The sequence below is a fragment of the Zophobas morio genome, unplaced genomic scaffold, assembly GCF_036711695.1.
Source record: "Zophobas morio isolate AGI-343-1 ecotype UQ-CSIRO unplaced genomic scaffold, CSIRO_AGI_Zmor_V1 ptg000030l, whole genome shotgun sequence".
NCBI classification, from domain to species: Eukaryota; Metazoa; Arthropoda; class Insecta; order Coleoptera; family Tenebrionidae; genus Zophobas; species Zophobas morio.
The window spans coordinates 2,401,842-2,425,389 of record NW_026972135.1 but is presented as its reverse complement, the minus strand read 5'-3'; the positions used below and the strand labels follow the sequence as shown (position 1 = coordinate 2,425,389).

Genomic DNA, 23,548 nt, shown 5'->3' with positions numbered 1-23,548 from the left:
AAATTCAAAATATCGAAAATCCTTCATGATTTCAAAGCTATAATTTTCAGATTTGACAGTTTTTTCCATTTTTAAGATATTTTTATTTTTTGATTTTTCAATTGTTGATTTTTTCGTTATCCGATATTTTACCTTCGCTATTTTTTCAACATTTCGGTATTTCATTTTTTTTTATTGTTCAATGTTTCATTTTTTCAGTTTTCGATTTTTTAATTTTACAGCTTTTTGATGTTTATTTTGACATTTTTCAACTTTTGAATTTTACAATTTGTCGATTTTTCTATTTCTAGAAAATTCTGTTTTCCGTATCTTTCTATTTCTGGATTTTTAATTAATCAGTTTTCGATTTTACAGTTTCTTTTTTTTCAGTTTTACTAATTTTCAGTTGTTTTTTCAATTATGGAATGTTTTCAGTTTCTCAAGTTTTAAGATTACAATTTTTAAATTTCTCGGTGTTTCAAGTTTCCTTGTTTCAATTTTTGATTTTCAATTTTGCAATTTTTCGATTTTTCTTGTTTTCAAGTTTGCAGTTTTTTCATTTTTAAGGTTACAATTTTTCCTTTTCAAATTGCTGACCTCCTAATTATTCGATTTTGAGTTTCTTTATTTTTGCACTTCTTCGATTTCTCAATTCTTAAATTGTTCGGTTAAAATTAAAAAACGAAAAATTGAGAAAATAAAAAAATTTAAATAAAGTACTTCCAAGTAGGTAATTCCAAATTATTTTGTTTTTTTCGATTTTTTGATTTCTCAATTCGAGATTTTTATATTTTTCGTTTTTTTAATCGGTAATTTTTCGATTTTTTCATGTTTCCATTTCTCCATTTTTTAGTTTTTCGATTTTCGTTTTGAAATTGTTGCATTTTTCAGTAAAATTTTTGTATTTTTCGATTTCTTAATTTGTAGATATTTTAATTTTTCGATTTTCTAACTGTTGAATTTTACAATGTTTCGTTTTGCGATTTTTCAATTCCTAGATTTTTAATTAATCACTTCTTCAGGTTTCAATGTTACAAATTTTAGATTTTACAGTTTCTTTCTTTTTCTCAGTTATTCCCTTTTTAATTGTTTTTTCGTAACCCAATTTTCAGTTTGCTATTTTTTTTTAATTTTTCGATATTTCAAGTTTGTTTTTGAATTTTTCATTTCTTCAATTTTTCCATTTTTGATTTTTTTTTCAAATTTAGAATTTTGTAATTGCTTCATTTTTAAATTTGTCGATTTTTATTTTCACTTTGTTCAAATCATTATTAGGGTTTATATTATTCAATTTTTGGCGTTTCCACTTTCCGATTTTTCAGTTTCTGTATTTTTTCAATTCTTCGATTTCTCAACTTTCAAATTTTTCGGTTTTTCAGTGTTTCGTTTTTTCGATGTTACAATTTTTTAATTTTTACATGTTTCGTTTTTACAATTTCTTAATTTTTTAGTTTTCCGGTTTTCATTTTAAAATTTTGGAATTTTGAAATTAATTTTTTTTCAATTATCCACTTGTTAAATTTCTCATTTTTCCATTTTTCGATTTTTCAATCTTAAATTTTTTCGATATAATTTCAAGTTTCATTTTTCAATTTTTGATTCTCATTTTTTCGGTTTTTTCAATGTTTCTTTATTTTTTCAATTCTTCGACTTCTCAGTTTTGAAATTTTTTGATTTTTTAATTTTGTAATTTTTAGACGTCTCAATGTTACAATTTTCTGATTTTTACATTTTTCAAAATTTCGGTTTGAATAAATTTGTCCTGTTGAACAATTAAAAAATGAAAAATCGAGCAAATAAAGAACTAAAAATTGAGAATTTGAAAAATTTCATATCGAAAAACTGCAAAATTGTTTATTTTTGTTGATTTTTTCAATTTCTCGATTTTTAATTATTTTGTTTTTTGATATTTCAGTTTTACAATTTTTCGGTTTCTCAAAAGTTCAGTTTGAATAAATTTGTCCTTTTGTTGAACAATTAAAAAATTAAAAATCGAGAATTTGAAAAATATTATATCGAAAAATTGCAGAATTGTTACATTTCGATTTTCATTTTGAAATTTTTGGATTTTTCATTTTAAAATTTTTGTATTCTTCATTGTTTCAATGATACATTTTTCCGTTTTTCCAATATTTTAGTTTGGATAAATTTGTTCTTGTGCTGAAAAGTTAAAAATACTAAATTGAAAAATTAAAAAACTAAAAGTTTAAAACTCAAAAAATTGTAAAATCTGTAAAATTAACAAATCGGTGCCGATTAAAAAAAATGTTCCCACAGAATAATAAATATAAAACCAAATCGTATGGCTTTCCCTATAGATCTTTGATATTGGAAATGAACACTTGAATACAAACGATGAATAATATTTGAATTTGGTGTCAGTTTGAATGAGTTATGTTGTGATTGCCCGTAACGATGTAAACAACTAAAATTGTTTTGAGGTTATGCGAAAAAAAAAGGTGGAAAGAAATTAATTAAATTCCGTACAAAAGATAATCGACTAAAAATTTTGCCTACCAAAGAATTAGATCTTACCGATGAACCACAAAAACACTGACAATGGATAGAAAGCAATTTTTCACAATAAACACAATGAAAATTGTAATCTCTACCACAATGTTATTTTTTGCAACACGCGAGTTATATTGGTTGCAGTATTAATGCTTCTAGAGGAAGATTGTAAGTCAACGTTGTGCATTTTAGTTAGACTTATTTGTCATTATCACATTATTTTTAGATCAACCACTGACTATTTAAACTGGGGTTTGGGGTATTACAAGACGAAACAGGTTTTCTTCGCAATACTTTAATTAAAAATATATTTTAAGTTTGTTGTAATTTTACGCTGATCCCTACTTAAGCATTTATCCCTCGTTGCAATCCCTACTAGGACATTCAAAGTGAACGCAGTGGAAAGCCTACGTAATATTGTTAGTAACGATTGATATACCAGAGAACATATTTTTAGAGTTATAAATACCGTATTATTAAAATCAGTGTTAGCCGTCCCAGTAATTCGAATGAAAACAACAGGACGTTCATCAAAGCGAATATCTTGCCAAGATTTGCAATTTTCGTTCCTGCGATCTGATACAATTTCCCAAGTGACATTATTTACAGACGTTTCGATGAAATATTTGTAACTTCTATCGTCTAAATCCCATAAAAGTAATTTCATGCTTGAAACAACGAAGGGCTGCGCTGTAAATTCTTAAGTCTTAACAGTAACCCTAAAAAAAAGAATGATACTTTACCTAACTGAATTACAATACAATCTAAGGAACGCATCTCGTGATATGTATATCCAGTGTGAGGAGTGTATTTCGTTGTATTTCCATTCAATAAGTACGCTCTCTTACTTCTAAATAATAGTTGATTAGATTTTATAATTATATCATAATTGTGTGTTTAAATTAAAAATATTATTATTAGGTGCTTACCCTTGAACCACAACGGCGCCGTGTTCTTCAGTAGCTATGTTCGAAATTGGTCGAATTAAGTTGTTTATCGTTGATGGAATGACTGCTTTATAATATGCTTCCAAAGACGATAATCGGAAGTTCTAAAGCAAAATATTCAATTTTTCAACAGTTTGTTAAAAGTTTGATAGTTCGTCGTACATCAGTTTCTTTACCGTGAGTTCCCACCACTCTTATATAACGGGTTGCTACATCTTCAAAAAATAAATCTTGTACTGAACGACATGGATATTGCCTATAATCAACAATTTTCTCCCACTTTGCTTCATCTAGTGATGTTTCCACGTAATAACTATAGTGTCTAGAATATGTACAAATCTAAAGTTTAGATGAATAAGTAGTTTTGCGAAATATATATAACGATCCAACAAAACTGATGCTCTCTCACTCTCTCCTTCTCTCTCTCACCCCCACTCCGCTAATTCTGTTTTATCTTACCAATGAAAACAAGAATTTCTAACCTGTCATCAGGTGTTTGTAATTTCATATGGATGTGGTTAATCACAGTCGGCTTCGGCAACTTAATAACAATATTATCATCAGCTTTGATTTTGTGCCATATTTCACCACTTTCTTCTGCTAAAATTATATTTAAAGATATTTCAGTTTTTCAGTTTCACGATTTCTCAGTTGTTATTTTTTGGATTTTAGATTTTCATTTTACAAGACTGAAGAAATGTAAAATTGTAAAACTGAAAAACTGCAAATTAAAACGTGTTTGGTTCTGATTGGCTGACACATGTGCGGAAATTAATGTGACTTTTAAAAATGCTTCTTTACCTGGCTGACATAACACTTCCCCTCCTCGATCACAACTAGCCACATTTTCATCCGGAACTAAAAAAAATCTGGTTATATCGCCACCGAACTACCAATCAAGACTCGAAAGCACCTATAACTCCTCTCTGGGTGGTTTTTCTAGGAAAAATGCCTCTGATTTCCGCCATGGCGTCAAGCAACTCTTTCTCAGTAAAAACATCCTTGGGCCAAACTTCCCCAAGAATTTCGTCGATGCTTAACCTCGCCAACCTAACATACTTGAACATCGAATTATCACCGTTTTTATTTTTCATAACCCATTTCGCAATGGCTCTAAAAATATCAATCTCGGGAGCGCAAAAATTGTCGTTCTGCATTAATCCAACCAGCGACTCCTAAAAAAACACATTTATTATTTTTGTTAAAGTAGCTAAAATTCAGTACTTGTGTTAAATCGCAAAATTTTCCGCTGAGAAATTCAGAAGGATTTTCTTCGAGAAATGAATAGCAAGCTTTTTTCAGTACTGCTTTCTCGTGTAAGTGCGCCATGTTCAAGATGCGATGAACATTATTCAAATCGATTGGCTTCAGCTTTGAGATTATCACATCTTGGAGGTCCTGCATGGAATATAGGCATGACAAAGCGAAGACTTGGGAGACCAACTCGGTATTGGACGTCGTTACGAGTATTTCATCTAGAATTGGCGAATCTTAACGTGTCGATTAAGTATAGCAAAAATGTTTCTCACCTGTGTATATATATCTCAGCAGCATTTTAAATGCTTTCAGTGGGACGTTCTTTATTGTAATGTCTTCCTAAAATTAAATGTTTCAAGAAATATGCTGGTTATTTTCTTAAAGTCACCTGTTTAGGTTCCTCCAAACCACCACTTAAAAGATTTTCGAAATATCGACTTCTTACGGTCAGAATATTCTTGGATAAAATAGTTTAAAATATGCGTAATATGGTAATTCATACTCACTCTGTGGGCGTAAAGTTTTTGGTCTTCAACAATAAAGCAAACATCCGAAAATGTTTTTTTTAAGTACAGAGAAGAGATATCTTTGCACAACTTAGACGCAAATGACGTTGTTTCCAAGCGTTTTGAGTTTTCTTCTTCATTCGCCATTTTCTTCTAATTCTGAAATGTTTATTCCATCAAGCTTGGAATTATCACTATGAAAAGTTAGTTAATAAATTATATAGCACATATTTCAAATGGTTCGGCAAAGTTGGAAACACTATCTTTATTTGTAGTAAAAGTTATGTGCTGTGGTTTACTATTGTTTGAGTATATATGAAAAGAGCATTGGTTCTAGATTGAACCTTGTGGAACACCTTCAACGATCTTTAACTGTCGGGCGTGAATAGGCTTAACGTCATCTATTTTTACATTACGTATTGAAAAAGTTTGGAACAAATAATAAAGCTATTGTAAAAGAGTCAAAGATAAAAATTTGCTAATAATGTTTTTTATCATTAGCACACCGTCCGAGAGTTGACACACAGCCAGTGGCTAGACCCAGACCGCGTCGTTTGCGCGCAACGTTGTAAACTTGTAAACAAAACTGAAAATGTTTTGAGGTTATGCGTAGAATGCTGGGGCTGAATTTATTCAAATTCCATACAAAATATGGGCAATCGACTAAAAATTTAGCCTAGCAAAGAATTAGATCTTACCGAGGACCCACAAAATCACTGACAATGGATGTAACAATTTTTCACAATAAACACAGTGAAAGTTGTAATCTCTAGAATACCACAATGTTATCTTTGACTTTGCAATACTAGAGTTATGATGGTTGCAGTATTCATGCTTCTGGAGGAACATTGCAGGTGAACGTCGAAAATCCCAGAGCAAATTGTATTTGTCATTATTATATTATTTTTAGATCCACTACTGTCTCTTTGAATTGGGGTTTGGAGTATTACAGTAAGAATCGAGTTTCCTTTACAATATTTTAATCACAAATACAAATATCAAAACAAGTTTCTTGTAATTTTACGTTGATCCTGTGGCATTCATCTCTTCGCCCCAATCCCTTGCAAGAAAATTGCAAGAACTGTAAAATTGTAAAACCGAAATGGCAAATTAGTGAGGTTGGGGAAATAAAGTGAAAAATTGAAAATTGAAAAACTGTAACACAGGATTTGCAAAACTGTAAAATCAAAAATTCTGAAAACTGAAAATATGATTGAAAAATTTTAAACTGAAAAAACTAAAAATTGAAAAATTAGCGATTGGAAGTATGAAAAATCAAAATATATGCAAAATTTGAAAAATGGGAAGTTAAACATTACGTGATTGAAACTGCGGTGAAAATGGGTATCAATAATTTAAAAGTCGAAAAATCGAAAACTCTTGTGAAATCATAAAATTTTAAAATGGAAAGGTTGCAAATCGACAATTTGTAAGTTCAAAATATTGTAAAACTGAAAACCTGCAAAGTGAAAAAACATGTAAGCGAAAAATTGAAAATCGAAATATTGCAACCCGAAAAATTGAATACTTGATAAGTTGAAAAATCTTAAAAATGAAAAAATTAAAATTCCAAATTAAAAATTTGGCAAATCGTAATCGAACGATGGCAACATCTAAAAAGTAAAAATCCAGAAACTGAAAATTAAAATAATCAAAAAACGAAAAATTTAAATATCCATTATTTTAAAAAAGCGTAAAATTGAAAAAACGGAAATTGAAAAAATGAAAAGTCGGGAAACTGAAAATTTGAAAAAGCGAGATGTAAGAATAATTCCATATTAAAAACAAAAAAATGTAACATTAATAAAACACTCAGTAATTGGAAAATTATAAATTGACAAATTGAATTTAGTTATTTGTACATTTATTATTATGTATTTCTTATATTTTGTCCTGTAATTAGGGAAACCTGTGGGACAATAAACTTATTATTATTATTATTAACTGAAAAAGCGAAAAACCGAATAGAAAAATTGAAAATCGAAATGTAAAAAAATTGAAAAATCGAAAAATTGAAGGACGGAAAAATAAGTAAAATCGAAAAAATAAAATTAAAAGCAATTGAAAATTGAGATAACGAAAAATTGAGAATTCCAAATTTCGGTAACTAAAAATTTGAGAAATCAAAAATTCGAAAAAACAAAAGGTCGGAAAATCGAAAAATTCAAAAATCGAGAAAAGAAAAAGCAAAAAGTAAAAAATTCTAAAAACTGAAAAATCGAAAAGTCGAAAATTTGACAAACCGAAGAATTGAAAAATCGGGAGATCGAAAAGGAGAAAATTGAAATATCGAAAATTCGATTCGAAAAATCTAAAATTCGAAAATCTAAGAATCAAAAAACCGAAACCCCGAAAAATGGAAACATCAAAAATTAAAATTAAAAAAAATTAAAATTACGATAACGAAAAATTGAAAATTCAAAATTTCGAAAAATCGAAAATTAAAAAAACGAAAATTCGAAAAATCGGGAAATCGAAAAATTCAAAAATTGAGAAATGGAAAAATAAGTTAGAAATTGAGAATTCGAATATAAAAAAATCAAAGAGTATAAAAAATTAAAAAAACTGAAGAATTGAGAAACTGAAAGAGAAAATTCGAAAATTTGAAAGAAAAATTGAAAATTCGATGAATCAAATATTCTAAAAATTGGAAATTGAAAAAACGAAAATCGAAATGTAAACAAATTGAAATTTCCAATATCAAAGCATTGATGAATCAAATACTCAAAAAACCGAAAATTCGAAAATCTAAGAATCGAAAAACCGAAATCTAGAAAAGACGAAAATTCGGAAAAAAGCAAAAGATTAAAAATCAAAGTAAAAAGTAAAAAACTGTTAACTCGACTTTCGAAAAATGAACAAATCGAAAAAAAAAATCGAGTGATTTAAAATTCGAAATATCGAAAAGCGTTCATGATTTCACACATAAATTGTAAAAAATTGAAAATCGAAATGTAAACAAACTGAAATTTCAAATATTGAAACATCGATGAATCAAATGCTCAAAAAACCCAAAATTCGAAAATCTAAGAATCGAAAAACCGAAGAATCAAAAATTCGAAAATCGGATTCCGAAAAATAGAATAATCCAAAAACCGAAACGTTGAAAAGACGAAAATTGGGACGAAAAATGAACAAATCGATAATCGGATACTCCAAAATTCGAAAAAAAAATTCGAGTGATCTAAAATTCAAAATATCGAAAATCCTTCATGATTTCGACGCACTAGGTTTTGCAATTTCAAAGATAAACTGTAGAACGTTATACAATTTTAATTTTTTTCCTAAAAATCTGGATGTCTAGGGTAAAAACTCAACTTATTCATAAATCACACATGCAGGAGTAGCTTGTTTTATATAATTTAAGTAACATTTTCCAGTGTAAATTTTGAAGATGACGTCATCCTATTGCTGCCTAATAAACACACATTGTCGAGTTCTGACATCCGCATGCTATTTCAATTGGGGTTTGGGGTATTACAGTACGAATCGAGTTTCCTTCAAAATATTTTAATGAAAAATGTATTATAAGTTTCTTGCATTTTTACGATGCCACTTGGGCATTCATCTCGTTGCAATCCCTACTAGCAGTGGCGGCTCGTGGTCTAAAAAACAGATGAAGTGCTAAAATACTTTCAAACAAAAAAGTTTTACCTTATTTTTTGTATATTAAATCGATCCTTCTGTCTTTGAGACTTGCAAACTTGTCAGTGATGTCATCGTAGAATGGTTGATTTTCGGTGAGATTATGTAATAACTCTTTTTGGATGGAAATATTCGCTAATGAAGACATTCTCTCTTGAGACATAGTATTTCTAGAATAACTTTTTATTCTCTTTAAACACGAAAAACTTCTTTCCGTTGAGACACTTGTAGATGGAATAGTCAAAATTAAAGAAAACAACTTGTATGCTTCTACAAAAATATCTCGACTTTCATGAAGTTCTTGAAGTAGTTTTTCTAGCGAAATATTTCTAAATGATTCATCTCCATAAATAAGACCAAGTTCGTTTTTCAAACGTGTCATGTTCGTAAATATGGAACCAAAATAGTTTTTCAAATTATCAACAGCATCAGATGGAAAAGAAGAAGTATAATTTTTAAATTTAGTATTGTCTACAAGACATAAAAATTGTAACCTTTCGGTGTCTTGAAATCGAGTATCCATTTCCATTAAAATGTGGTCAACTATTTCATAATATAAAATTTTGTAATCGTTAAAGATATCCTCTTGGCCTAAATTGCGTGTGTAAGTAATCACTGTTAGTTTCTGTGCTTTTTCAAACAATGTTTTATAAAATTGTTCATTGCGGTTAGCTTTTAAAATACTTGTGGTGTTTTTAATTTTCGAAATACAATAACGTATGTCCAACGATTTCTTTTGCAAAATGTCAAATAGAATATCTGTTACGGAAAAAATTTCATGAAATACTACAGCCAAAAAAGTATACTCAAAACTATTCATATCACGCAAATATCCTTTAGCTTGTTGCACGGAATGACTGTCCGATGTTTTATCAACAATTATTTGATGGAAAACTGATTTCAGTTTATCCCAATCTTCAACAATTACTCTAAGTAATTTAGAATTTGATGACCAACGTGTTTGTGCTATAGTTGGTATCCGCCTCGCAGATGATAAATTCAGTGCCTGTGTACGCTTTGCTGATTTGTGGAAATACTGAGGAATACCTCCGATACTACAGAAAAATATGCGACATTTTGAAATGTTTGTAAAACTCTGTTGCAGAACAAGATTAAGTCTATGAGCTAAACAATGTACAAAGAGTGCTTGAGGGGCTTTATCTTTAATCTTTTTTTGAAGTCCATTTAAATGTCCAGCCATCACACTCGCTCCGTCGTAACATTGTCCCACTAATTTTTTTTTATAATCAAATTTGTCCAAGATATTATCTAATAGGTTAAATAAGCTTTCTGAAGATCGATCTTCGCTTACATCGTAGAACCCCAAGAAACGTTCAACTACTAGGCCAAGTGAATTCACATACCTTACTATGACTGAGCACTGTGAAACCTGTGTGATATCTGTAGTATCATCTACTTCGACAGAAAAAAAATAAACCTCTTTTATTTCATTATAAACAAAATCATTGATATAATCTGATATGCATTCTATTAGTTCGTTCTGAATTGTTTTTGAATCGCCACTGAATATATTTTTTATTTTTGCATATTGACTTTGAATTTCCAAAGGGCTATTTGAAATTAGCAATTTCAGTAACTCCTTAAAATTTCCTCGATTCATGGAGGAACTACTTTCATCGTGACCACGAAATGAAAGCTCTTGTTTTGCTAAATATAAAACTGCGTTTAGAACTACGCGGAGAACTAGCCTGTTTAATCGCACATTTTCATTATATTTAACAACATATAATTTTGCATTTTCTTGAAGAGCATCGGCTATTGTGGTACGATTTTTCTCAAATGTTTTCAATTTCAACGCAGATTTGATATGTTTTGCCGAATCCGTATGGATACGAAACGATCTAGTACTATTTAATAAATCTGAAAAACCTTCTCTGTTCCAAACATTTTTTTTATTGCTGAACAACAAGCAGGGCCAACAGAATAATTTTTGAAGTGTTTTGCTACTACATAACCACTGGTACTCCGAAAACCAGGTTGACTTAAAGTGAAGTGTGTAAGACTTTCTGCTTTTCGGAGCGTTTTTTGTCGCACTCAAGCTCAAAATATCAACAGGACGACCACAACTTAAAACATCTTTTTGATCATCATCCTTCCATTTGAAAAATGGGGTCTCCAACAAAATGCAAATTATGTCATTAACCGGATTACTCATTTTGATGGGCGAAGATACTACTAAAACAACGGTTTTCAATTTTCATAAATATTAAAAAATATATGTATCATACCTATTTACTAATTATTATCGTTTTTAGCACTTTTACAAAAGCAAAAATTGCAATTTCTAACATGCACCCAGCGCAAAATACCGAACAAAACTCAACTTACAACACTGAGTAGTGACTCAATTGAAGATACAGTTAATAATAATAATAATAATAATTAAATTTATTTCCAGCAGACAATTATGTCTCTAGTGGATACAACGACATTACAACACAGCAACTACAATTTTCAGTATCTTATTCCTAATCCCAACGTTACAAAAATTATTAAAGAAAATGTCAATATTTTGATCTCTGCTAATAATATAATTATACAAACGAATACAAGCTATTAGAGGACTATTGAAGTGGTGAAGTGTGTTTGGAATGTTATATGAAAAACTTATCTGGAAGCGGCTGCCTAATCTGGGTACATTAAATTTAATTTCATTGAGAAGAGTTTGACTATAAATTTGTCCCGTTACAATTTTTTGTAAAAATATCAAACATGACATATTCCTCCTACTAAGTAGAGAATTTTCACTAACAATGTCAAGTAAACTACTTTGATCACAGTGTCTGACAGGATATCTACCAAACATCTTAAAATATACATACTTCGCAAACTTTCTCAGTACATTCTCTAATAGATCTATATATGTTACATGGTAAGGTTTCCATACTGTACAGCAATATTCTAATTTTGCTCTAACCAATGTATAAAATAATAATTTAATGCATCGAGTATTAGAGAAGTCTTTCGTATTTCTATAAATAAAACCTAATAGTTTCATAGCATGTTTTGCGATATGTATAACATGTGAATGAAAAGAGAGCGTACTATCTATAATGACACCTAAGTCTAATACTTCTTTACAGTTTTCTAGAACGTATCCTCTAATGTTATAATAAAAATTAACTGGATTATGTATTCTGGCCAACGTTATTTTTTTGCACTTAGTTTTATTAACAGTTAGCAAGTTATCATCACACCAGTTAAGTAAACGATCTAAACTATTTTGTAATTCAATGCAATCTTCAACATTCGTTATAACCTTTGCCATTTTTAAATCATCTGCGTAAATAAGTGTCTTACAGTTTAAATATTTCACAACATCATTATAAAATATATTAAACAAGAGTGGTCCTAGGTTTGACCCTTGTCCCACACCACTGTTAACACAATACCTATTCGATTTAAATCCACCATAACTCACAAATTGATGTCTGCCTGTTAACAAAGATCTAATAACAAATATTAAACTATCACATAAACCAAAACTTTTCAGTTTTTTTAATAAAATACAATGATGCACCTTGTCAAATGCCGCACTCAAGTCAGTGTATATGGCATCCACTTGCAAACGATTGTCTAACGCTTCTGATACAAATTGAGTATATTCAAACAGATTAGTCACTGTTGATCGGCCCTTGACGAAGCCATGCTGTTCAGGCGCAATGTTAGGTGCAACATGTGAATAAAGAATATCAGACAGTATACATTCAAATAATTTTGCGATATTTGAAATAAGAACAATAGGTCTGTAATTTTTTACATTTTCTTTATCACCTGACTTGAATATGGGAACTACACGAGAGATTTTCCATGCACTCGGACATGCACATGATTGTAGAATTAAATTAAATATGTGACATAATGGCGGCAACAGGTAATTTATGCAGTCGACAATTAGAAAGGCGGGAAGATTATCCGCTCCAGATACGTTGTTCGGTTTCATTCTTTTGGCCGCTTTTAAAATCTCTTCATGACTAATGTAGAACATGTTCAAAACTGTTGCACCATTACAGGGTGTATCAATTTTCAAGGAAGGACAACAATACTTGCCACAGTGTTCACAGAAATTTACAAGATTATTGCTACACTGGTTATCACAGACATGATTGGATTTATCACCGACGAACGTGGTTGAAAAATGACTAGCTAAGGCATCAACAATTTCTTGTTGTCTTGTTAAAACATTGTCATTGTAAACCATACGGCCCGAAATACTCGTCGTTCTTCTCTTCTGATTTACGAACATCCAAAACTTTGTAGGATCATGTTGTAGCGAGCCTTCTGATATTCTAATAAAATTACTATATTCCGTACGAATTTCCCGCCTAATTTCGCATCTTAGTTTCTTTACCATGTCCAAATGATACGATGATTTAGTTTTTCTGTAGGTGTTCCAGTGTTTGTTTTTTAATTTAATTTTTTTAATTATAGAACCCGTGAACCATATTGGATAATTTGAGCTTTGCATCTTGTGTGTGCATCTTGGTACATACTTTCCAATAGTGTCAAATAATTTTTTGTAAAAATTTTCACAGGCCGATTCAAGGTCATGTTCGTTCGTAATTAATGACCAGTCTATTTCCATGACGGATAAGTACAATTCCTCTAAGTTGCCTTTTCGGAAATTATTTATTAGTTATTTTCTCGACTCGCAACTTCAGTTCTACGATTGTAATGGGTACCGGCGGATCTTGGAGGGGGTGGGGGATGCTACGGTTGCCATAGCAACCTTACGTTTGAGACGATATGTCACGCTGCTGAACTAAACACTTCACTTGCATGCACTATTTGCAATTTTTACTTGACGCGCTTTTCATCGACGTTAATATTACTTAATTCTAGATGCTAGTCGAACCTCAGTGTAACTAATTATATTTAGACTTGAGAAAAAAATTAGAAAAATGGATTATGAAAAAAATAGGTGAAGTGCCACTTCAGTAACTTCACCTGAAAAGCCGCCACTGCCTACTAGGACATTCAAAGTGAACGCAGTGGAAATCCTACGTAATATTATTAGTAAAGGTTGAAACGGTTTTACATCGCTATAAATACCGTATTAGCAGTGTTATCCGTCCCAATAATTCGAATGAAAACAACAGGACGTTCATCAAAGCGAATATTTTGCCAAGATTTGTAATTTTCGTTCCTGCGATCTGCTACAATTTCCCAAGTGACATTATTTACAGACGTTTCGATGAAATATTTGTATTTTCTATCGTCTAAATCCCATAATAGTAATTTCATGCTTGAAACAACGAAGGGCTGCGCTGTAAATTCTTAAGTCTTAACAGTAAGATTAAAAAAAAGAATGATACTTTACCTAATTGAATTAAAATACAATTTAGGGAACGTATGTGGTGGTATGTAAATCCAGTGTGAGGAGTGTAATTCGTCGTATCTCCATTCAATAAATACTCTCTGTTACCACTAAATAATAGTTGATTAGATTTTATAATTATATCATAATTGTGTGTTAAAATTAAAAATATTATTATTACGTGCTTACCCTTGAACAACAACGGCGCCGTGTTCTTCAGTAGCTATGTTTGAAATTGGTCGAATTAAGTTGTTTATCGTTGATGGAATGACTGCTTTATAATATGCTTCCAAAGACGATAATCGGAAGTTCTAAAGCAAAATATTCAATTTTTCAACAGTTTGTTAAAAGTTTGATAGTTCGTCGTACATCAGTTTCTTTACCGTGAGTTCCCACCACTCTTATATAACGGGTTGCTACATCTTCAAAAAATAAATCTTGTACTGAACGACATGGATATTGCCTATAATCAACAATTTTCTCCCACTTTGCTTCATCTAGTGATGTTTCCACGTAATAACTATAGTGTCTAGAATATGTACAAATCTAAAGTTTAGATAAATAAGTCGTTTTGCGAAATATATATAACGATCCAACAAAATTGATGCTCTCTCACTCTCTCATTCTCTCTCTCACCCCCACTCCGCTAATTCTGTTTTATCTTACCAATGAAAACAAGAATTTCTAACCTGTCATCAGTTGTTTGTAGTTTCATATGGATGTGGTTAATCACAGTCGGCTTCGGCAACTTAACAACAATATTATCATCAGCTTTGATTTTGTGCCATATTTCACCACTCTCTTCTGCTAAAATTATATTTAAAGATATTTCAGTTTTTCAGTTTCACGATTTCTCAGTTGTTATTTTTTGGATTTTAGATTTTCATTTTACAAGACTGAAGAAACGTAAAATTGTAAAACTGAAAAACTGCAAATTAAAACGTGTTTGGTTCTGATTGGCTGACACATGTGCGGAAATTAATGTGACTTTTAAAAATGCTTCTTTACCTGGCTGACATAACACTTCCCCTCCTCGATCACAACTAGCCACATTTTCATCCGGAACTAAAAAAAAATCAGGTTATATCGCCACCGAACTACCAATCAAGACTCGAAAGCACCTATAACTCCCCTCTGGGTGGTTTTTCTAGGAAAAATGCCTCTGATTTCCGCGATGGCGTCAAGCAACTCTTTCTCAGTAAAAACATCCATGGGCCAAACTTCCCCAAGAATTTCGTCGATGCTTAACCTCCCCAACCTAACATACTGGAACATCGAATTATCACCGTTTTTATTTTTCGTAACCCATTTCGCAATGGCTCTAAAAATATCAATCTCGGGAGCGCAAAAATTGTCGTTCTGCATTAATCCAACCAGCGACTCCTAAAAAAAAAAAAACACATTTATTATTTTTGTTAAAGTAGTTAATATTTAGTACTTGAGTTAAATCGCAAAATTTTCCGCTGAGAAATTCAGAAGGATTTTCTTCGAGAAATGAATAGCAAACTTTTTTCAGTTCTGCTTTATCGTGTAAGTGCGCCATGTTCAAGATGCGATGAACATTATCCAAATCGATTGGCTTCAGCTTTGAGATTATCACATCTTGGAGGTCCTGCATGGAATATAAGCATGACAAAGCGAAGACTTGGGAGACCAACTCGGTATTAGACGTCGTCACGAGTATTTCATCTAGAATTGGCGAATTTTAACGTGTCGATTAAGTATAATAAAAATGTTTCTCACCTGTGTATATATATCTCAGCAGCATTTTAAATGCTTTTAGTGGGACGTTCTTTATTGTAATGTCTTCCTAAAATTAAATGTTTCAAGAAATGTGCTGGTTATTTTCTTAAAGTCACCTGTTTAGGTTCCTCCAAACCACCACTTAAAAGATTTTCGAAATATCGACTTCTTACAGCCAGAATATTCTTGGATAAAATAGTTTAAAATATGCGTAATGTGGTGGTAATTCATACTCACTCTGTGGGCGTAAAGTTTTTGGTCTTCAACAATAAAGCAAACATCCGAAAATGTTTTTTTTAAGTACAGAGAAGAGATATCTTTGCACAACTTAGACGCAAATGACGTTGTTTCCAAGCGTTTTGAGTTTTCTTCTTCATTCGCCATTTTCTTGTAATTCTGAAATATCATATTCCATCAAGCTTGGAAATGTGACTATTAGAAGTTAACTTAATAAATCACAGCTACAGAATAATTTTAATTTACGTAACTGGTAAGTAGCTTTCTTCACTTAATAAATCGTTTATATAACAGTTTTTTATTGATTCGAATTTTTAAAAGTTTGGCAGAGTTGGAGACACTATCTTTGTTTGTAGTGTAAAGAGCATTGGACCCAACATTGAACCTTGTGGAACACCTTCAACGATCTTTTAATTTGTAGTAAATAGTGTTTACGTCATCTACGTCTCACATTACATATTGAAAAAGTTTCGAACAAATAAGGCTATTGTAAAACAGTCAAAGATAAAAATTTGCTAATGATAATAATTTTTTGTATAGCACACGCCCCGAGTTTCGAGAGTTGGCACACAGCCATTGGCGAGCCAGTTGCCCGTAACAATGTAAACAACTAAGATTATTTCGAAGTTATGCGAAGAAAGCTGGACTGCTTGAAAGAATATAATCAAATTCCATATAAAAGATAGATCATCAACTAGAAATAGAAATTTAACCTACCTAAGAATTAGATCTTACCGAGAAACCACAAAATCACTGACAGCAATGTTTCACAATAAACATACCTAATGAAAGTTGTAATCTCTTATCACACTGTTATCTTTGAAACACTTGAGTTATAATGATTACAGTTTGTAGCTTTTTATTTGTTAAGTACCTATTTGTCATTATTAGATTATTTTTACATCTACCACTGACTACTTGAATTGGAGTAAAAATTTCGTTTTCTTCACATATTCGATAAGTCCATAGCACCCGGTGACTATTGATGTTTGAAACGAATTGGAAAGTTAATGACTGAAGAGTCAAAAAATTAAAAAAATGAAAAATTGGAAGAACGGAAAATCGAAAAATTGTAAAATATTTAATTAAACTGCAAAATCGTAAATCCGTGTAACTAAAATATCGATAAATACGAAATCGAAAAATTGAAGGAACAGCAAACTCAAAAATATGAACTCGAAAAATTTAAATAAAAAGATTGTAAAACAAAAAAAAATACAACAAAAAAATTAAGGAACCATACAATGGAGAAATTAAAATTAGAGAAACTCAAAGTCGAAAAATTGTTCAATCGAGACGCTGAAAAATCTCACAACTGACAAACCCAAAAATATAAAAATTAAAAATTTGGAAGATAAAAGAATTCAAAGCTGAATTTGAAAAATCGAAAAATTGGACGAAAGAAAAATTGTCACATTAATAAAATATTCACGAATTGAAAAATTATAAATCGAGAAATATAAAAATCTAAAACTTTTTATTGCAGAGAAAAGTCAAGTTTGATTAAAATCGAATTAACAAAAATTATGATACTGCAAAAGTGATAAGATTATGGTTGTTAAAAGCCCGTGTTATTTATGATGGAACAAGCTCCTGGAATCACCTTGAAAACAGTGCCATAATTTTAGATTAACGTTAGTAGGTATCGAAAAATGAAGCAATGAGAAAATGAAAAATTGAAATTGAAAAATCTACAAATTGAACAACTGAAAAATGGATAATTTTTTACTAAAATTATCGAGAAATTGGAAAATTGAGACTGGAAGATTAGGAAAATTGAAAAACCCAAAAACTGCAAATCAAAAATTGAAGAAAAGGGAAATCGAAAAAATAACTAATTTAAGTTGAAAATTCTAGAAATTGTAAAATCTAAAAATTTCAAAATCGTAAAATTGAAGAAGTGAAAAATTGAAAAATAAAAATCGAAAAACTGAAAAATAAAAACATTAACTTAAGTCAAAATGTAAAATTGAAAAACTGGAATATAGGAATTTCAAAATTTTTAAACTGAAAAAACTAAAGACTGAAAAATTGGAAAATTGGGGACAGAAAGTACGGAAAATTAAAATATATGCAAACTATGAAAAATAGATAAATGTAAAAATCGGAAAACTGTAAAAAATTGAACGAACGAAAAATTGAAGGATTAAGGACCGTTTGTACAACAATTAAAAATTGGGAAACTGCATAATCGAAAAATATCTAAAAACTAAAAAATCGAAAAATTATGTATGACTCTAAAAATTGAAATTCGAAATATGGCAATCGAAAAATGAAAAAATCAAAAGTGGATGAACTTAAAATTTGAAAAAGCGAGGTATTAGAGTAATTCAACATAAAAAAATTGATAAATTCTAAAACCAAAACTTTGTAAATCGAAAAATTGTGAGTTGGAAAAATTATAAAATTTAAAAATTTTAAATCGGAAAACGGAGAAATAAAAACTCGAAAACCTAAAAATCGAGAAATTGCCAAAATGAAATATTAAAACATTCAAAAATTGAAAAATTAAAAACTGATAAAGTCGAAAAATTCGAAATTCAAAAAATGCAAATCGAAGAATTGTAAAAATACGAAAAATGGAAGAAACAAAAAATCGAAAAATTAAAAAGTGACAAACTGAAAAATCGAAATATTGAAAAATTGAAAAATCATGAAAATGAAAAGGTGAAAAATGGAAAGATCTAGAAATTTAAAATCGAAAATTCAAAAAATAGAAGTTCGAAAGTGGTAAAGTCTATCAATTGGAATAGAAAAATAAAAAAAAAACTAAAAATTAAGCAACTGAAAAATCTAAAAAATGAATAAACGAAAAAAAATCAGAGATAAAAAATGAAAAAACGAAAAGTTTAAATACATTATTCTGAAAAAGCGAAAAATTGAAAAATTGGAAAATCAAAAATCGAATAAGACCGAGAGATTAGAAAATCGGAAACTGGAAAAATTGAAACTGAAAATCAGAAAAAGCGAGATATTAGAATAATTCAAAACTGAAAAAAATGGAGAAATCAAAAACCGAGGAACTAAAAAATCGAAAAATTGAAAAATTTAAATTTGAAAATACGAAAAGTTAGAAATCGAAAAATTGTCTAAATAAAATCTAAATATTGTAAAATCTAAAAACTTTAAAGCCAAAAATTGAAGAAATGAAAAGTTGAAAACTAACAAATCGAGAAATTTCTTAAATAAAAAATCAAAAATTGATAAAACCGCAAAATTGGAAGTTCAAAAAAATTCCATAAATGCAAACCGAAAAATTAAAGAAACAAAAAATCGAAAAATTAAGAACAGATGAACAGAAAAATCGAAAAACGAAAAATTGTATTATTTAAAAGTTGAAAAATCGAAAAATCATTAAACTGAAGAGGTGAAAAATTGAAAGATCGACCAATTTTAGTTGAAAACTCAAAAAACAGCAGGTCGAAAGTGGTAAAATAAAAAAAAGACTGGAAAGTGAAAAATCGAAAAATTGAAAATCAGAAAATTGAAAAAACGAAAAATTAAAAACTGGAATTGTGAAGAAACGAAAATTTATAAAAGCCAGAATGTGAAAACACAAAAAATTCCAAATAGCAAAATTTTAAATGAAATATCAAAAAATCAGAAGTTGAAAAATAGGACATTTGCAAATGGAGAAATAATTGAAAAAGCGAAAAATTAGTCTAAAGAACTTGAAGAATCGAAAAATAGAACGAAAATACAAAAAACTGAGCAACAGAAAGATTAAAAAATTATAAAACCGACAAATTGCAAAAAAATCGAGAATCTGAATAATCGAAAGATTTAATTAACAAAAATTTAAAATAAGTGTTTAAAAATTGAAGAAGCGAAAAATTTAAAAACTGAAAACTTCATATTTTGAAAAATTATAAAATTGGAAACTCGAAAAATGTGCAGATAGTATAATCGCAAAAATACATATTGAAAAATTAAAGAAACAAAAAATCGAAATATTGCAAACTGAAATGTTGAATTATTCAAAAACTGAAAAAACGAAAAACTGAAGAAACTAAATGAAAAATTGTAAAAGAGAAAAAACGAGAAAAGTCAAAAAAATAGAAAAAAATTCCAAGATCGAAAAATTGCAACAGAAAAAAATTAAACCTAGAGAATTATAAAAAAAAAATATTCTACGGTTTTTAAAATAAAAGGTGACCTTATCGTTTTTAGCAATACCTACATTATCAGAGCTTATGCCATAAACAAGAATTAAACGATCATTAGATAAAAAATATAAACTGACGAAACTATCTCTATGCATCTATCAGTAGAAAATGGAAATCCAGAAGGTACGTCTCAAAATTTCTTCCAACTATAACACACTTAATCCTTCTTTTTAGACCATTTGGCACTCCGTCTTCGAGGGCGACCTTCCCGCCGTCACCGACTTTCTCAAAAACAACGGCGACGTCAACGCCGTCTTCGAAGATGGCAAATCTCTCCTCAACATCGCCGTCTTCAACGAAAAACCGAACCGCCTAGACCTAGTGAAGCTGTTAGTGGATTACAAAGCAGATGTCAATCAGTGCGACGAGGAAAAACGAACCCCTGTTTGTAACGCCGCCGAAAACGGTTACTTCGACATTGTCAAACATCTCTTTGACAACAACGCTAACATCAACTTACCCGACTCAGAAAACGCAACACCTTTACTGGTGGCAGTAGCGGAAAATCATCCCAAGATTGTCGAATTTTTAGCACAACATGGGGCCGATGTCAACCGTGCTGACAACGACGGAACGACGCCGATTCATCAAGCCGCAAGCAATGGCAACTTGGAAATTGTCAAGATCCTGGTTGACAATGGGTGTGATGTCAATGTTAAAAACCGTCTGGGGCAACTGGCTGTTCATAATGCGGTTTCAAGGGGACACACCGACGTCGTTAAATATTTGACGGAACGAACAGATGTAGACGTAGGTGACAATAAAGGGTTTACACCACTGCATTTAGCCGCTTATACCGGAAACCTAGATGTCGTCAAGCTTTTCGTGGAAAAGAATGTCAATATTGAGTGTCTTAATCAAGTATTGGTGTCTCCGTTGTTCCTCGCGGCTCAAAGCGGACACTTGGAAGTTGTCAAGTTCTTGACAGAACGAGGAGCCAATGTCAATTTGGTTGACCAGCGAGGTGACACTCCTATGATCGTGGCAGCACTGAACCAACACTTCGACATCGTCAAACACCTAGTCAATACCAACGGCGATGTCAACATCGTCAATCAACTCGGATTGACAACGTTGTTGCACGTGGTGTTTCGAAACAACACACCCATGGCTATATTCTTGATGGAACAAGGGGCCAGTGTTGATGGTACCACTATAAAGAGCACCATAATAGAAGGAAACCTCGAACTACTCAACTACATCGTCGACAATTTCGCGCAACCAACCGTAGAACACCTATTCCTAGCAGTGGAACTAGGTTCCATAGACATCGTCAAGTACTTACTCAGTACTGGTTTTGATGTCAACACGCGTGACGAAAAAGGATTTACCCCACTGTATGTAGCATCAAAGGGTGGTTTTTCGTCAATCGTTGAAGTCCTTCTCGAAAAAGGTGCAGATGTTAATTTGGCCAGTCAAGAAGGCTGCGCACCTCTACACGGAGCTGCGATGAATGGCCACCTCGATATCGTCAAACTCTTGGTCACCAGTGGTGCCGCAGTTGATACTTTTGACGTCGATCGAGTGACTCCATTGCATACAGCTGCTGGTGTCAAAGAAGATAGTTGCGCTGTTGTCAAGTACCTAATTGAAAAAAAGGCGGCTGTGGACGTCACTGACAATCGGTATGGCTACACTCCGTTAATGGCAGCGTTGAAGAAGGGGAATGTAGAGAGTGCAAAAATTTTGATTGACAGTGGTGCTGATGTCAAGGTTGTGGATCAAGAAGGTAACAATCTTCTGCATTTTGCGGTGGCAACGTGCGATTTTGACGTGGTGAAGATTCTAGTGGGGAGAGGGGTTGATGGGATGAAGGCCAATAAGAAGGGACATACGCCGTTGTGGCTTGCCGAAATGACGAAGCAGGATGATGTGGTTGGTGTTATTAAAGGGAGTCGGGGATGTAGGAGATGTTGTGTAGTAAGTTAAATAAAGAGTTGTAAGAGTGAGGACTTTTTTACTTCCTTTTTTTCGGTTTTTCTATTTTTCAATTTTTTCGTGTTCCAATTTCTGGATTTTTCATTTTCCAATATTTTAATTTTTCTATATTTGAAATCGTAGCTTTTTAGTTTTTCGATTTTTCGGTCCTTGGATTTTTCAATTTTTCGAATTTTTAAAATTTGTCGATTTTTCACTTTTTAGGTTTTAATATATTTTTTAATGTTTACTTTTCTCGATTCATCGAGATTTCGATGTTTCGATTTTTTGACTTTTCTGATTTTCGATTTTCCAATTTTTCGAATTGCCAATTTTTTGTCATTTCAGTTTTGGAATTTTTCATTTTCTCTATTTTTCGATTCTTCAATTTTCCGATATTTTCAATTTAGCGGAATTTTTTAAATTTTGGATTTTTATTAAATATTCAATTTCCCGATTACTCAAATACTCAATCAATTGAATTTTTGATTTTCCCATTTCCTTATTTCTCAACTTTTCAATGTTTCGATTTTTCAGACTTTCAATTCAATTTTTCGATTCATCGATTTCTTAATTTTTCAATTTCTCAATTTTTCAATTTTTCGAATTTCAGGTTTTTTCGATTTTTCGATTTTTCAATTTTAGATTTTTCGAATTTTAAAAATTACTTATTTTTCAATTTTCCAATTTTTCAGTTTTTAAATTTTTCAATTTTTCAGTTTTTACCAATTTCGATTCATTGAGAATTAGATTTTTTTTAATTGTTCAATTTCTCAATTTTTCGATTTGTCGATTTTTTTAATTTCAAATTTTTCAAGTTTCCTATTATTAACTATTCGATTTTTTGATTCTAACCTCTTTGGATGTTTCGATTGTTCGACTTTTTGACTTTTTGAATTTGCGATTTTCCAATTTTTTGTCGTTTCAGTTGTGGAATTTTTCAATTTCTCTATTTTTCGATTCTTCAATTCCCCGATTTTTCAATTTTCGGTTTTTCGATTTTCCGATTTTTGAGTTTTAGATTTTTCAATTTGTGGTGTTTCGATTTCTCAATGTTTCAGTTTTTAAAAGTTCAAATTTTCGATGATCAATTTTTCGATATTTCAATTTTTTAATGTTTCATTTTGCAATTTTTGGACTTTCAATTCTTGATGTTTTTAAATTTTCAATTTCCCGATTTCCCAAATTTTCAATGTTTGGATTTTGCAGAATTTCAATTTTTCAACTTTTCGATTGTCAGGTTTTTGATTTTTCAATTTTTTGATTGTTCAACATCGATTTCTTGATTTTTCAATTTTTCGA

The 23,548-nt window shown here is 30.7% G+C and overlaps 3 protein-coding genes across 9 annotated transcripts; 1 reads left to right on the top strand and 2 right to left on the bottom strand.

The window, feature by feature from the left end:
* Positions 1 to 2,769: 2,769 nt before the first annotated feature.
* Positions 2,770 to 6,004, bottom strand: LOC135139158 (BTB/POZ domain-containing protein 9-like). 3 transcript variants are annotated; one of them, XM_064069290.1, is made up of 13 exons: positions 5,899 to 6,003; positions 5,201 to 5,359; positions 5,083 to 5,151; positions 4,967 to 5,033; positions 4,662 to 4,912; positions 4,351 to 4,612; positions 4,239 to 4,295; positions 3,920 to 4,037; positions 3,600 to 3,759; positions 3,420 to 3,541; positions 3,234 to 3,340; positions 2,960 to 3,180; positions 2,770 to 2,897 (listed from the first exon to the last, which is right to left on the bottom strand). In XM_064069290.1, the coding sequence occupies exons 2-13, from the start codon at positions 5,345 to 5,347 to the stop codon at positions 2,844 to 2,846; spliced, it is 1,635 nt and encodes a 544-aa protein (XP_063925360.1). In that variant the 5' UTR covers positions 5,348 to 5,359; positions 5,899 to 6,003; the 3' UTR covers positions 2,770 to 2,843. The 3 variants fall into 3 exon arrangements, with proteins under 3 accessions (XP_063925360.1, XP_063925357.1, XP_063925359.1); XM_064069287.1 differs by having other exon boundaries at positions 2,770 to 3,180; positions 5,899 to 6,004; XM_064069289.1 differs by having other exon boundaries at positions 2,770 to 3,180; positions 3,920 to 4,034; positions 5,899 to 6,004.
* Positions 6,005 to 8,694: 2,690 nt separating this feature from the next.
* LOC135139159 (BTB/POZ domain-containing protein 9-like) lies at positions 8,695 to 16,969 on the bottom strand. 5 transcript variants are annotated; one of them, XR_010282130.1, is made up of 14 exons: positions 16,881 to 16,955; positions 16,164 to 16,322; positions 16,043 to 16,111; positions 15,927 to 15,993; positions 15,622 to 15,872; positions 15,305 to 15,566; positions 15,192 to 15,248; positions 14,873 to 14,990; positions 14,553 to 14,712; positions 14,373 to 14,494; positions 14,187 to 14,293; positions 13,919 to 14,142; positions 8,855 to 13,866; positions 8,695 to 8,805 (listed from the first exon to the last, which is right to left on the bottom strand). XR_010282130.1 is itself a non-coding variant. In XM_064069292.1 (14 exons), exons 2-14 carry the CDS (start codon positions 16,308 to 16,310, stop codon positions 8,745 to 8,747), a joined length of 1,656 nt encoding a protein of 551 aa, XP_063925362.1. In that variant the 5' UTR covers positions 16,311 to 16,322; positions 16,899 to 16,969; the 3' UTR covers positions 8,695 to 8,744. The 5 variants fall into 5 exon arrangements, 4 of the variants coding, with proteins under 4 accessions (XP_063925362.1, XP_063925361.1, XP_063925364.1 ...); XM_064069292.1 differs by having other exon boundaries at positions 8,695 to 8,781; positions 13,832 to 13,866; positions 16,899 to 16,969; XM_064069291.1 differs by having other exon boundaries at positions 8,695 to 8,781; positions 13,832 to 13,866.
* Positions 16,970 to 20,402: 3,433 nt separating this feature from the next.
* LOC135138147 (serine/threonine-protein phosphatase 6 regulatory ankyrin repeat subunit A-like) lies at positions 20,403 to 22,278 on the top strand. The gene is made up of 2 exons (XM_064068034.1): positions 20,403 to 20,452; positions 20,504 to 22,278. The coding sequence occupies exons 1-2, from the start codon at positions 20,438 to 20,440 to the stop codon at positions 22,256 to 22,258; spliced, it is 1,770 nt and encodes a 589-aa protein (XP_063924104.1). The 5' UTR covers positions 20,403 to 20,437; the 3' UTR covers positions 22,259 to 22,278.
* Positions 22,279 to 23,548: the final 1,270 nt, after the last annotated feature.